Source organism: Tamandua tetradactyla, chromosome 23, assembly GCF_023851605.1.
Source record: "Tamandua tetradactyla isolate mTamTet1 chromosome 23, mTamTet1.pri, whole genome shotgun sequence".
NCBI classification, from domain to species: domain Eukaryota; kingdom Metazoa; phylum Chordata; class Mammalia; order Pilosa; family Myrmecophagidae; genus Tamandua; species Tamandua tetradactyla.
Window position 1 is genome coordinate 37699998 of NC_135349.1, and position 15516 is coordinate 37715513.

The 15516-nt window shown below is 46.5% G+C and overlaps 1 protein-coding gene across 1 annotated transcript in view; it reads left to right on the forward strand.

Moving 5' to 3' along the window:
- Positions 1-15516, forward strand: part of BMERB1 (bMERB domain containing 1) — a 195783-nt gene that overhangs the window by 112516 nt on the left and 67751 nt on the right. Inside the window, exon 2 of the mRNA XM_077141649.1 lies at positions 8624-8747. Coding sequence (XP_076997764.1) covers positions 8624-8747 — 124 coding nt within the window. The remainder of the gene's footprint in view (positions 1-8623; positions 8748-15516) is intronic.

Sequence of the window (15516 nt, forward strand, 5' to 3'; positions counted from 1 at the left end):
TGTCTGGAAGGGCATGCAGAAGTTCTTACAATTAACCAATTCTACATTTGCAGAAAGTCATTGGAGTGGACAAAGGGTCTCCCAGAGACCATCGGGTGGCATCCAGGGGTTCCTACTCGCTCTGGCCTCTCTCTCTCTCTTCTCCCTCCCCTTCCTTTCCTCTCCCACCCCCACCCATGCGCCCAGCATTCCAGCTCCATTCTGGAGGGACAGTACTTGGGTTTTGAGGTCTTGGACATTTCTTCCAGCCCGCCATTCAGATTGTTCAGAGCGGAGCATCTCAAAGATGCGCTTTTCTCTGGCAGTGCTGACTGCCTTGCAATGTTGTATGAATCCGCTCTGTCTCCTTGTTCAGCCTCAGCAAAGACCTTCCCCTGCTCCCCACAAGGGGTGTGGGAGGAGGAAACAAAGGGATGAAGGCAAAAGAAAATCCCCTCTTGCCCCTTTTCTCTTGGTCCAGGCTCTGATGCAGAGGTGTCCCCTTTTGCTGAGATAACCTGGGTTCACACTCCCACCTTACTGACCTCTAAGGACCCCCCCTCCCCGGGAGAGCTGATAGCAGACATTCACTTTGGGGGCAATTCTCAGTCACAGTTGAGCAGGTATTGTTAGGATTTTCGGGGCAGCCCACTGGTGGTGCCAGCCACCCCCACCAGCTCCTTCAAAGGGTGTTCTCACGGAAGGGGAGAGTCCTAAGTGACCCTGCCCCTTCATCCCTGCTGGTTGAACCTGCTGAGCCCCGGCAAAGGCAGGGCTCATCCATAACTTGCCCATCAGAACCCTTTTATTTGAGGGGCTGTTAGCCAAATCAGAAGCATCCTGAAGTAGAGAAAAGCCTCTGCCAGGCAGAGACTGAAGAAGGGGAAGGTATCTGGGAGAGAAAAGGGGGCAGAATGGAAGTGGGGGAGCAGCGAGTCCCATGAGGCCAAAATCTCACCAACTTTGGCAGCTGTGTGGGTTAGGATAGAGTTCTCTTACTAGTCAGAGAGGCCTGCCTACAGGGGTTAAACAAATGAGAGATGAATTTTTCTCTCACATGCCTGGAGGAAAGGCAAAAGGAACTCCCAGGAAACCCATCCATGTTTACATCTCCTGAGCCATGCCTGTCTGCAAGGGAGGTTGGGAAATGCATTTTTGGGGCAGGGCCCATTGCTCAGAATTTGGTTACTAAGGAAGAAGGGGAGATCGGATATTGGGTCAGCGACTATCTATCTTTGCCACACTAGTCTTTCCCCCTTATCCACCCCAACTACTTTCATTTTTGGTTGAAGCATATCTTAGTTCGCTAGGGCTGCAATGACCAGTACCACAGACTTGTTGGCTTAAGCAAGAAGAATTTATTGTTTCACACTTTTGGAGACTAGAAGTTGACTCGGCGTCTGTCATGTGGCCATCTGTCTCCTGCTCCTCCCACTGTCATGTCCAAATATCCTTTGCTTCTCAGGACTCCTGTTCAATGGGCTAAGGCCCACCGGATTCAATCTGGCCTCATCTTAATAGGATCTTTGAAGATCCTTTCTGCAAATGAGTCCCCACCCACAGGACCAGGGTCCTGGCACAGTCTGCACGGGTGCTGTCCCATGTGGTAGCCACTGGCCGCATGTGACTTTTGAGCACTTGACATTTTGCTAGTTTGAATTGCGATGCACTGTAAATTGTAAAATCCATATTGGATTTCAAAGATTTAGTATGGAAAAAATATATGACATCGCAATAATTTTACAATATTCATTATATGTTAAAACAAAAATATCTTGGATCTAGAAATAGAGGGTAAAGTAAAATCTATTACTAAAATTAAATTCTCCCATTTCTCCTTACTTTTTTAAGATGTGGTTACTAGAAAAGTTAAAATTGCACACGTGGCGCAAAAATATCTCACCTGAACACTGTTGACCTATATTCTTTCTTTCATTACCCACAATTACAGATAAGGAAACTGAGGCTTAGAGAGGGCAGCAGTTAAAAAGAGGCAGAGTCAGGATTTAAACCCAAGCCTGCTTGACTCCAGTGCTTCATTCTTAACCCTGCCGCTGATCATATGCTCTCTCAAATCATCTTTGTGACTTTTTGGAGATGTCAGATGCAGCTGAGAAAATAGACAGAGAAACAAAAAAGATGTGCTCACCCCCATGCAGACACATGGACACACAGAGAATAATGACTGAAACCAGCGTTTCAAGGCAAGTCAAGTTCCTCAGCTGCAAAATCTTTCCTGCAAGGTGCCTGTGAGTATAAAGAGACATTATGTATAGGAAGGTGCTGTGCAGCCAAGGTATATTTATTCTCTGGACCCAGCAGCAGCCTCCTTGACACAAAGCTAGGAGAACAGAGCCGGCAGGAGCCTCTGAATTAAAAGAAGTTACTTCATCTTCCTGGGAAATGACTCATTAAAATCAACCGGCTGTTTCCCATCACATTCACAGTATAGCGAGAAGGCGAGATGCCTGGTGCATCCTGTAATGGGACGTTTGGGGGGACAAAATAAGGTTATTCCTACATGAATGATTTATGATAATAGGCTGGGGTTTCACCAGGAGCCTTTGAAATGCATCAGGATACCTGCTCTCCAGGAATGAGGCTCAGATGACATATTCCCTAGCACTTACAATTCTTTATTGGGCCAGGACCAGGGAGAATTTCCAGTGTATATACTCAGAGTGGCAAGCGAAAGGACCAGCTTCCAAGTGGAGAGCTGGGGGGTCCCGCTCTAGAATCTCCCTTCAGAGCTAACCAGGCCTGGGCCTGTTAGTGGAGCGTCAGAGGGTGGCCTAAATAACCGGAAGCCTGATGAATCTGATTTTGTTCCCTCCCCAGTGTTGGTCTGGCACCTTCCAGAGAAATAAATTGTGATGGTAATAATGACACCATGGCTGCTGTTATTCAAGCAACCAAGTACTTGATATACAGTACTGTCTCATAAAGTTGAAGGGATTCGTCTCCCCATTTTACAGAAGAGGTAACTGAGGCTCAGGGAGACAGAACTTTAATGATAGAGCCCGAATTTGAACCAGAGTCTGTCCAAATCTACCCCCAGGAGTAGGTGGCTGGTGAGCCGATGACCCAGCAGAACAGTAAAGACGCATTTCTTCCCCACAGTGTGAGCTCCTCACTAGAATGCCAGCTCTTCGAGTTCTAGGGTTTTAGTCTATTTGATTCACTGTTCTATCCCCGTGGTTTAGAACAGCATCTAGCACAAAGTAGGTTCTTGATACAGATTTGTTAAATGAATAATAACAGCAAATATTACATAGAACTCTCTATATGCATAGCACTTATTACATAAATTACCTAAGATGGGTATGATTGCGCTCAAACTGCAGATGAAGACACTGAGGCCTTGAGTCATCAAGTGATGGGACCAAGGTCAAGGAGGAGGAACAGATTTTGAGACCCAAAAATCATGCCCGCTATCCCCTTTGCTTGCTTGTCTTCCAGGACAGACCTAATTCCCGCAGTGCCTGCACACACCAGATCTTTTCTCGCCCTTCCCCGCCCTTCTCAGTTGTTCTGAATAGAAAACACCTGCCCATGGTCAAATTACAAACAGCAGTTTCTTGATAATGTAAGATGCTAACGATGGTGAGGTCTGGGTGTGCTGCAGGGGTTCTCTCTGCACTGTCTTTGCACCTTTCCTGTAAATCGGAAATCATTCCAAAAATAGAAAGTTTATTAAAAATTCAAATCACACAAAGGGGCATATTAGGTGAAAAGGGATTCTCCCTCCACGCTGACACTCCCCCCCCCCCCCAGTTTCCCACTTCTGCCCCCCACCCCCACAAAGACAGGCACTGTGACCCTTTTCTTGGTTATCCTTCCAAGGATGTGCTAAGCGTGCTGAGCACCTGATAAATATTTGTGGGACTGAAAGGAATAGGTCCAGGTCCATGTAATTACCTACTATGTGATCTGGGTTGAAAAATTACTCCAAACAGCTGATTCATTTTGGGGTAAAAGACTTGACATATGGTGAAGAGTTTTCCTTCAGGCTTGAAGTCCCATTTAATTTCCAATGAGAATTCAAGAGTTTGGACCCTCTGCCCTTGGTCCAGACACCCTCAGAACCACAACCTGTCACGTCCTTCCACATCCTCTCCCATGTAGAGGTGAGGCAGAACTAAATGAACTCTAAGACCCTTCCAGCCTAAAGGGCTGGGGTTTCAGTCTACGTCAGCTTCCCCAGGAGGTGGGCGGGGCCTTTTATGGTCTTGAGTTGCTTCTGGATGGTATGCAAATGTAGCATCGAGCCACACTGAATTACATGGCTGGAAAGTTCTTGTTCCTCTTCCTTTCCCCCCTCCACCAGCCACCCCCCTTTCTGATTACTTCAAGAAGAAATGATCAGCTTGGTCCTGGTTTGTCCTTGACACCACCTAGAACTTGCTGATCCCCTCTGTTAGCAAGGAGAAGTAAGGGTTTCAGTTTGAGTTGTGAGCAGGCAACAGTATCTGGTGTTGTTTTGTTTTCATTGTATTTATTTTATGGGTGCTTTATAATTATGCCAAGGGTAGTGACTTTTCGTTTATGGATGTCCTAAAATTTCTTTTTTGGAAGGGTTTATCTGAGTAAAAAAAAAAAAAAAAGACAATGTAAAGAAATAGGAAATGATGGTATGAACAGCAGGTGGCTGTGGCGAATCCTATGCAGTGATGGCAGCTTTGAACGCTCTTCCAGAATGCTTTGACTTGGACGTGTTGTCATCAGACAGTCCTGGGTTTGAGTCCCAGTTCTGTCCCTCACTGGTTGAGTGACCCTAAAGTCCCCCATGACCTCTGTGAGCCTCATTTAATTAATTTGCAGAGAGGGGGTGATGATGGTGATGATAGTACCTCCTTCCCAGGCTAGTTAGGAGGAGTAACGGTAAATTCTCAATCTAAGTGAGTCCTGGGGTGAATCCCAGGGGCATAAAGGTACGAAGCAGAAGCTAAAGCAGGGACTGGCAGGGCTCCCTGGGCTTAAATTCATACCACAACCGATGTTGGAAAAGACTGTTTATAGAAGACGTCTCTGTTTTAGCCTCCTAGTCTGTATTTAAATTCGAAGTTTCTAGGCGACTGTCAGCCTTCATCACCATCACCACCCGCCCTGTCTCTGGCTGGCTTTAAAATGTGAACATAAATGATTAAAACTCCTGGTACATTGCCGTCGTGCCCCCTAGTGCTCAGCTCTTGCTGACACTGCTGCCCAAGAGGCATGCACGCCCCGATGTGACATTTGGGGATAAAAAGATGGATTTAGCTGCCTCTTCCCCCAGAAGTGACTCAGCTCGTGGAAGCCCACTGACAGCAATGGCAGTTGGAGCCCAGGGGACTCTGGTCTCCACAAAGCACCAGAACTCTGCTTGAAATCTGCAGCAGAGACTGACTTTGCTTCCTGACATGAAACCCTTCTCCTGTCTCCTGCCATGATTTTTCTTCCTCATGGAATGACTCATTGGCACCCGTTGGCAGCTTTCCTGTTAGCTGAAAAATGGTGTCGAGAAGGTTTCTATTGCACAAGTTTAGACCGAGCAGAAACCAACCATGAGTGATTTTCCTTGATTCGTATCCTGTTACCAGCATTTCTCAGCCCAGGACGGGACTCCCAACCCAGGCCTGTCCAATCCTAACCTCTGACAGTAGGGATTAGCTCTCTAACAAGCTCCCAAGACACTCCCCATACCTTCTAAAACTTTGAGAACAGTTACTCCATGTATCCAATGCAATACAGTATACTCATTTTCTCTGATGTGATGCTAATGGTGGTGTTTCTTGTGTGGAAAGGTAGTTCTTAAATGAATATGATTGATTACAACAAGGGTTTTAGAGTAGGACAATCTGGTTTTAAATTTTGGCCCCACCACTTACTCCTTTCTCTGAACCTCAACTTCCTCCTTTGTTTAATAGAAATGATAACAGGACTTACCTCCCAAGGCTGTTTGGAGAATTAAATAAGGTAATGTACAGATTTTGATACATGATAGATCTCAATAAAGGTGAGCTAGTATTGTTGTAGGATGTCATCATTTCCTGGGGCTTCCATAACAAAGGACCACAAACTGAGTGGCTTGAAACAGAAGAAGTTTACTGTCGCACGGTTCTGGAAGCTACAAGTCCAAAATCAAGGAGTGGGTCAGGCCATGCTTCCAGTTTATCCTTTGCCTCTCTCCTGGCTTCTGGCCATGGCCAGCAACCCTTGGTGTTCCTTGGCCTGTGGCAGCATCACTCTAATCTCCGCATCTGACTTCACAAAGCCATCTTCTGTCTCTCTCTCTGTCTTGTCTGTTTCTTCTCCTCTTCTTATAAGGTGTTCTAGTTAGTAAACTGCTAGATTGCAATATTCCAGAAATGGAATGGCTTTTACAGAGGGGGATTAATCAAGTTGAAAGTTTACAGTTCTAAGGCTGTGAAAATGTCCAAGTTAAGGCACCTGTAAGAGGTTACCTTCACTCAAGAAAGCTGATGAAGTTCGAGGTTTCTCTCTCAGCTGGGAGGGCACATGGCAACATCTGCTTGCTTTCTCTCCTGGATTCTTGTTTCATGAAGAGCCCCTGGTAGCGTTTTTCTTCATCTCCAAAGGTCTCTGGCTGTGTGGACTCAGTTGGTTCTGGTGGCTCTAAAGCTCTTTCCAGAATGGTTCCCTCTTAAAGGGCTCTAGTAAGCAACCCCACCTTGAATGGGTGGAGACCCATCTCCATGGAAACCATCTAATCAAAAGATGCTACCCACAATTGAGTGGGTCACATCTCCATGGAAACACTCAAAAAGCTCCCACCCAGCAATATTTTTTTTTTCCACCCAGCAATATTGAATGAGGATAAAGAACTTGATTTTTCTGGTGTGCACAACAGATTCAAACTGGCATATAAGGATAAATTCAATTCATCCTTATACCCTACTCCAGTAGTCTTAACAATGCCATCTGTAAGGACCCTATCTCCAAACAAGCTCACATTTTGAGAAACTAGGGTCTAGGACTTCAACATATCTTTTTTGGAAGAATTATAATATCTACCACCTAGGGCTGGAGTAGGCAAACTTTTTCTGTAAAGGACCAGATATTAAATGTTTGAAGCTTTGCAGATCATACTGTCTTTTATCACAATCCCTCAAGCATGAAAGTAGCCATTGACAAAAAACAAATGAATGGATGTGGCTGGGTCCCAATACAGCTTTACGTATTTGGGGAGAGGGCTGCATTTGGCCTGCTGCCTTAGTTACCAATACCTGGCCTCGGGTGTTGTGCAGATTAAATGGGATAAGTTTTATAACGAACAGGGCACAGAGGCTAGCCCAGCGTCCTCACTCCAAGAAAGAATTCTTACCATTTCATCTCTGTTCTGAGGTCTAGACTATGTTTCATCCATGAGCAAGACTTCTCAACAGAGATCTCAGCCCCATTTCCTGCCCTGATTCAAAGCTGAGCATTCATCTCAACTCCTGGAGCCTAGCAGTGCCGCTGCGTCCATCCTCAGGAGAGGATGGAGGTAAAAATGCCAGTTCGTGGAGTGTGATTAACCTGCTGCATGCCACGCCTCGCTCCAGGGTGTGTTCCCATTTTCAGCATTTGTCCTGTGGAACACGGGCTGCCTTCCTAAACCTTGATGTGATAAGTGAGCCTGAAAAAGTGCTGCTGTGGCATAACATCTGAGGACTGCAGAGGTGCTCGCCACGTGCTGTTAAGTGAAAGGGCAGATTATACAATAGTGTGACCCTAACTTTATATTATAAAAACAAGATTTTTGTGATCATCTATGTATACGTGTGTGTGTATATACATGCTAAATATTAGCACAGACTAACATTTTATACTATTAACATTTTTCTAATATACATAGATAGATGTGTAATTTGTCTCTCTATATATGGCAATATGATAATATATATGGTTACACACACACACACACACACACACACACACACACACACACACAGGAAGAATGTGTACCAAAATATTAAAGGTATTATATGTCATAGTATATGTGTGTGTATATACATACATATATTTGTATTTGTAGATTTCAGAAGAAATCTCTCTGGTTTATATATACATGCATGTGTCTATATATATATATATATGTATACATATAATTAGACCCACCGTAATCCAGCATGACTTCATCTGCAAAGACCCTATTTCCAAACAAAGTTACATTTATAGGTAGCAGGGGTTAGGACTAGGACATATTTTGGGGGGGCGGGGTGCACAGTTCAACCCGTAACAAATAATAATTATAAAACTTTCTTTGGCCTAGAGGTGCTATAGGTCTTGGAGGCTGGGACAGGGTGAAGTGACCGTGGTGGAGGGAAGGAGAAACTCAGAAACCAGGCACCAGCAAGGACTGACAATGCTGTGCCTCAAACAAGGTTTTGGTGACTCTGCTGAGCCTCTGCTTGCCGCTATAACAGGGTTTCCATGGAAAACATGCTTTCCAGTTTCCAAAGGGCCCGCTCACAAGTACACATTGGCAGCCCAGGCCCCGGTCGGTGTGCCCCGAAGGGTGGGGGTGGGGGGCGCTGGCCGCTAGGACGACGATGGGGTCCATCCCACGGGAATGCTTGAAAACTGGTGCATGCCAGGCCGACCCCTCGCCCTGGCTGCAGCTATGTGGTCTTGACCCCTGCATTTCGTGTCTTCCGTGCAGGCCAGCTGGACATCATCTCCATGGCAGAAACGACCATGATGCCAGAGGAGATCGAGCTTGAGATGGCGAAAATCCAGCGTCTCCGGGAAGTCTTGGTCCGACGGGAGTCTGAGCTCAGGTTTATGTGAGTGCCGGTGCAGTGGGGAAGCGGCAGAGGAGAGGAAGAGGTGGGGGGAGGACGTCCCTGGGTGCCAGGCACTGGGATAAAGGCATGATATACTCTGCATTTTCCTATTTGATGCATACAACCTCCTAGAGGAGTAGGTATGGTTATCTCATTTTAAACGGACATTGAAGCTGGGATTGAATTCAGGCCAGTCTGACTCCAGAGCCCAAGCTCTTCCTATGTTATCCGTAGAAAGAGGAAGAAGGAGAAAGAGAGAAAGAGAAAGGGGGATCCAGAGATGGTACCCAGTGCCGTGGTGGTTCAGAGCACACGCACCCTCTAGGCTTAGATAGCCCAGAAAGAGCTGTGTGACCTTGGGCAGGTTACTTAACCTCTCTGAGTTTCAGTGTCCCTATTTGTCAAATAGGGGAAAATAATAATATCCATCTCTTGGGGTCATTAGCACCCCAGCATCACATAACTCAGAAGTTCATTATCTACAGGACACAGGATTATTGAGGAATTACAGGTAGGTAGTCTTTTGAAAGAGACTGCAGTTTAAAAAATTGGGCTCTAGCAGATGAGCAGCAAGAGTTTTAAAACAAAACAAAGCAAAAACAGACTTTAAAAGGTGAGCTGGCTGGAAATGCCCTGCACTGTCTGTCAGCTCCCAACCCAGTCTCCCTAAAGCAGCAGTAACGTCATGTCTTCCAGGCATAGATTACGCACTTTTGTCCATGTCACTGATTTCTCACAACGCCGTGGGACTGGTTTTATGATTACCCCACTTTGCAGAAGAGACTGAGGTTCAAAGACACTAAAAAAAAACCTGCCCAGGGCCTCCCAGCTAATAATAAACAGACAAGTTCAAATTCAGACCTAGCTCTTCCGGCCCTCAAAACCCATGTTCTTACTATTAGATGTATGAACTTCTCTCTCACCCCATAAGATGGACCACAATATCAACAGCTACCATTTATTAGGCTCTTTGCATGTGCTAGAGCCTGTGTTAAATGGTGCACAATCTCTTCTCACAGGAGCACTCAGAGGAAGGTTCTAGAACACCTCCACCTTCTGGATAAGAAACCTCCTCCCTTTTGCTTGGGAATAAGCTTAACCAATACCTGAGAGTTCAGGAACAATCCCTCACTCCCCTTGTTGCAAAAGGAAAGAACACAGAGAACCTAAGTTTTCCTTCAAAGTACTAAAGGGATGCCTCCAAATGAGCATATGCAGTTCCGTGGCCAGAAGTTGCTTTTGCTGCAAATAAGAGGCGGAACAATGGCTGTAGCTTTGCATTTATTGACCTTGCATTGTGTGTGTGTGTGTGTGTGTGTGTGTGTGTGTGTGTGTGTGTGTGTATGCTTGGGCACGAGCATTATCCCCAGCATCTGGCACATTATCCCCAGCATCTGGCACATGCCTAGAGCACCGGGAGAGCTTAATAACAATATTAGTGCACATTTATTAAGTTCCAGCTCTGGGCCAGGCAGCCCTCTAAGCCCTTGACTGTGATTGTATTGAATTTTCCCATCAAGCCCGGGAGTCCAACCACTTATGGACAAATGTCAACAGTCGGCACAGACCGATGGAAAGACCAGACTCAGAAGCCACTTGAATAAATCAAATAAACTTCCCTCATCTGGAGGATACAGGAGGGAGTCAGTGTGGTCAGGATGTAGTTGAGGAGACTCAGCCACATTCTCCAGGGGAAGGGCCAGCTTCCAGACCCCCAGAAGACTCATAGCCTTCAGACAGAACATTTAATAACTCTCCGCTCCCCCCCTACATCCCCAGGTACGGCGTTGTACAATATGTAGCCTGGATACGCACTGGGGACGACCTTGTCTGGCCCCGTGCACACTACCTATCAACCTCAGAGGCACACACACTGTCAGATTACCAGGGTACAGACCCAGCACTCAGGCCTGCACTGGCTCCCCATCCACCATTCTCAGCCTCCAGGCTCTCAGGCTGTAGTCAAGTACATTCTCGAATTCAGCTTCCCACCATCTCTCAGCTCCATATCCTGACACAGCTTATCCTGCTGGTGGGTACTATTCTTTTTCTTTTTTTTAATTTTAACATTTGTTCCCCCTATTATTTATTTTTATTCCATATGTTCTACTCATCTGTTGACAAGGTAGATAAAAGGAGCATCAGACATAAGGTTTTCACAATCACGCATTCACAGTGTGAAAGCTGTATCATTATACAATCATCATGGAAACATGGCTACTGGAACACAGCTCTACATTTTCACGCAGCTCCCTCCAGCCTCTCCATTCCATCTTGGATAACAAGGTGATATCTACTTAATGCATAAGAATAACCTCCAGGATAACCTCTCGACTCTGTTTGGAATCTCTCAGCCATTGACTCTTTATTTTGTCTCATTTCTCTCTTCCCCCTTTTGCTCGAGAAGTTTTTCTCAATCCCTTGATGCTCAGTCTCAGCTCATTCTAGGATTTCTGTCCCACGTTGCCAGGAAGGTCCACACCCCTGGGAGTCATGTCCCACATAGACAGGGGGAGGGTCGTGAGTTTGCTTGTTGTGTTGGCTGGAGAGAGAGGCCACATCTGAGCAATAAAAGAGGCTCTCTTGGGAGTAGGTACTAGTCTTATCTACATTTTAGAGAAGAGGGAACTGGAGCTTAAGAAATTTGTCCAAGTTTGCATTAACTAATAAGTTAAGGATCCAATCTGACTCCAGGATATTTATCAAATGAATGAATGAGTAAAAGAAGGAAGTAGGGAAGAAAGAAAGAATTGGAGGAAGGGAGGGAGGGAGGGAAGAAAGAAGGAAGGAAGATTTGACTATGTCTACCAAGATAATTCCTTAAAGAGCATAAGCGCCATGCAGGCAGGGAGTGCCCTGCTCACCATTGTATCTTCCCAACATCTTGAACAGTGGTTGCTACATAGTAGATCTATTAATAAGTGTGTAATGTGGAATAAAGTTTTCTTTTGCACTCCATCCTTCTCCCCCTTTGTACACACATACATGCACATACACGCTCATACACACAAATGCAAGATCCCTTGGTAACAGGGAGATAGTTTCCAGACCGTGCTAAGCATTTTCAGGCTCGGATGAGGTAGTTCCAAGTGACAGGAATGCCACAGCCCTTGGCTAAAACAGCCCCATTGACCATAGCTGTAATAACCAAGATGAGATTGACTTTGTCACACCCACTCCGAAGTCATCAAGTCACTATCCATCAGCTCCCATGGAGACTGTGTGAGTCAGACACGATTTCATGGTTGAGGGCGTCCTCTCACTTTCACGGCCTCCACCGCATTGACCTGTTTAAGAACGGGCCCAGCGGCTGCTGCCTCCCCCAGCCCACCCCACCAGCCCTGGCAGTTCTCCCATAGCTTCTCCTGCAGCTTCCGGTTTCTTGTCTGCTCTCTCTTGCTCTTCCCTGGGGTTGCAGATTCTTCCTCTCCTCCTGCCAGGAAGGTGAGGAAGCAGAAGAGGAAGATTCCTTTACACCCAGGGAATCAGCACGAACTCGTGAGAGGAGGGCTCTGCGACGGCTGGGTGTGCACCCCTGGTCTCCACAGACTCGGCCGGTGACGTCAGGCACACAGCAGGGGCCTGAAGGACCCCTGTTAACTGAGGGCCCGATATGCCACCTACGATGCTAAGTGCATTGTGCCCAATCACTTGCTTATTTTAGCTTCTTTCAGCCTCAGGAGAATTTCATTCCTTCCATTTTATGGAGAGAGTCACAGAACTGTCCAGGGTCCCAGCTCCTATGCAAGACTCATCCTACAGTGCCTGTCATTGTATTCTCCCTCGCCAGAAACCCTTTCCTCTCTGACCAGCTCTTCTAGATTGCAAAGGCAACCCCCCCCCACCACCAGATGGGTGCCCACAGCCCCAAATCCAGTTTTGACTGGTTCCATCATCTTGAATTAAGTGTGACGAGAAGAAATGAAAGTTTTCCACCGAGTCAGGCTTTGGACTGTTCCGTGCCCTTTCTCTAGAGATAATCCTCGCAGGCCAGGCTAGTGGGCTCCAAACGTAGACAGTCCAGGCGTGCCAAACCAACCTGCCTGGGACTTCACTCTCGGGCCCGACGGCTGTAAGGATTCTCAAGAACAACCCGTGGTGAGTGTCCACTGAGTCCTGACCACAGGCCAAACCCTGGGCCACACTACTTCACACTACTTAATCAGATAAGAAGCACCAGGGGCAGTCCCCCCCCCTCCCATGAGCCCTCCAACCCAGAATAAGTCCCGGTCTCATTCACAGATGGCTGGGAGTGGCTGCGACTGGGACCGTGACCCCGGGCTGCGTCTTCTCTCACTGTCCTCTGGTTTCCAAATTGCAAAATGGCATTAACAGATCTCCTTGGCGTTGGGCCTTTTATGGGCTTCATTTGAATGTGTCAGTAAACCCTCCAGAGTACCAGGGAATCCGCCTCTCCCACAGGCAGCAAATGTCTAGGAGATAAGGCCGGAAGCCTGTGTGGTTCCCTCGGCCCAGCGAGCAGCCAGCCGCCCCAGCTCCATGCCTCTCCCTGTCCTGTCCAGGGCAGGTGAGAACTTACAGAAGCTGTTAGCAGCCTCAGACTCATCTTTTTCGCCCTTAATTCCAGCACTGAATCACGCCACTAGCTCTGAATAACTCCTCCTACGGTCCCTTGCTGGCCCTCCGCAGCCCTTTCGCCACTCGCTTGCAATCCTGGTTCTGCTGTTTATCTGGGGTTTCAGATAATGAGATATCTTCAGCTTTGGAAAGAGGGTAGGGAGTGGTTATCTTCATTTTGCACCCGCCTGCTGGGTTTTCATAAAGGGGATATTGTGCCCTTTCTCTCGGCTTGCTCTGGGCAGCGGCAGCTTTTCATCAGCGCGAGGCAGAAGCAGCAGGCGGAGGATGTATTTCAGGAGCACAGCTCTTGAGTTCCACTAATTGAGAAGCTTGGGCTTGAACTGCAGTAATTCCATTTTATTAAGAGGCACCAAGTGTGGTTAAGAGGTCAGGCCCAAGAACCTGGCAGAGATTCAGGACGAGGTTACCGAAAGTACAGGAGATGAAAATAGCCGCTTTTTGAATATTTGCAATGCTGAGTGTTCTACATGCATCCACTCACAACCACCATTTAGGCAGGTAACGTTCCCTCCTCCTCTACAAAGTAGAGGGGGAAATTGAAACAGAGAGGGCAAGTAACTCTCTCAAAGTTGCACAGGTTCCACTCAGCAGCAGACAATGATATAAACCAGATGCCTTGAATCCATACTCCCTGGTCTCAACCATCATGTTGCGTGGTCTTTCAAGTGATTTTGAATCCTAGCTCTGCTTCTTATCCGCTGTGTGGCTAGAGCAAATTCTCTGCCCTGTCCCAGCCTCGGTTTCTCCATCTGTACAATGTGGTCAAAGAAGTTTCCCTGGCAACATTGTCACAAGGGCTTAAAAAAAAATGCCATATATGAAAGTGACTGGGACACTGGAGACAATAAGCAAATCAAAATTCCCTTCCCTCCTTTGACTGTTGTCACTGTGCTTTGAGGGTGGGAGGGGATCGAGGCGGCTCAGCCATCTCCAGAGAATACCTAGAAAACATTCCTCTCTCCAAGAAGCTGGGGCTAGAAGTCTTGGGATGGGCTGACTCTGAATGTCTCTCAGCCAACATATCCAGCTTTACCCTGGGGCCCTAACTTTATTATTATCCAAGAAACATTTTATAAATCTGCATTTTTCTTTTCCTGCTAATGAGCTGATACTTCTGAAGTCTATCAGAAAAAGCTTCAAGCCAAAATAAAGCGTGTGTGTTTATGTAACTTGACACATCGCAGCCTTGTTGGGGAGTTGGGCATCACTGTGGTTGCACACTGGGTTTTAAATAGCATCTCATAAGAGCGGGTCACAATTGTCAGAGCCACCGTATATGTCAGGTGGGAAAAGATGCCCTTAATTGCAGAAGCTCTAAAAAATAATTTGTTTTTAGACAAATATGCAGGAATTTGAGCAGTAGAGGAGGGAAGGGAGGAAGAAGACTGCAAGCAAAGAGGAAAGGGAAGGAGAAACTAAAGAAAAGAGGATGGATAGAGACTGAGCCAGGTTAGACCTTTGAATGGAATGATGCTCCTGCTGAATTTCTGGGTGCTAGGGCTTGGGGGTGAGGGTAAGGACTTGGACTGAATGGAGAAGGAGGTGCTCTCCACTTGACAAGCTTCTGCCTCTCCAGGTTGTCTTTCATGGTCAGAAAAACCTTTGGGAAAAGAAGTTCTTTTATCTGGAAGTTCTGATTGTCTGACTCTAGAATTATTTCATCCTGCTGGTGCCAAGGAATTCTTCTGAATCTCCTGGGCAATGGAGAACTGGGGGGGAGAGTCCTATTTTAGGCCCTGTTTATTCTCAGGAATTTGCATCTGTATACTTGATCTGACTAGCAGAGTCCTGATTAAGATGAAGAGAAATTGGCTATTCTCCTTTGGAAAACATTTTGGCATTACCTAGTATAAGTGGGTATACGCTAGAGCTATACTGTCTAATAAGGAAGCCACTAGCCCCATATGGCTATTTCAATTTAAGATGGAATAAAATTGGTAAAACCAAGGGGATTAGGCTGACAAAATGAGAAGCTTCAATGTTCCACCCCACAGAAGCTTTGAACAACCAGCAAGGACTGGCAGAAACATCTTTCTCAAAGCACCAGAAAGCAATTAAAGATTGCAGTCACAGGGCAAGAGCTGAATCAAGAAAAAGACCACTTAAAAGTAGGAGGAGATCCTGGAATTCCATGAGGCCATGGAGAGGCCAGCTCATGGGAATTCTC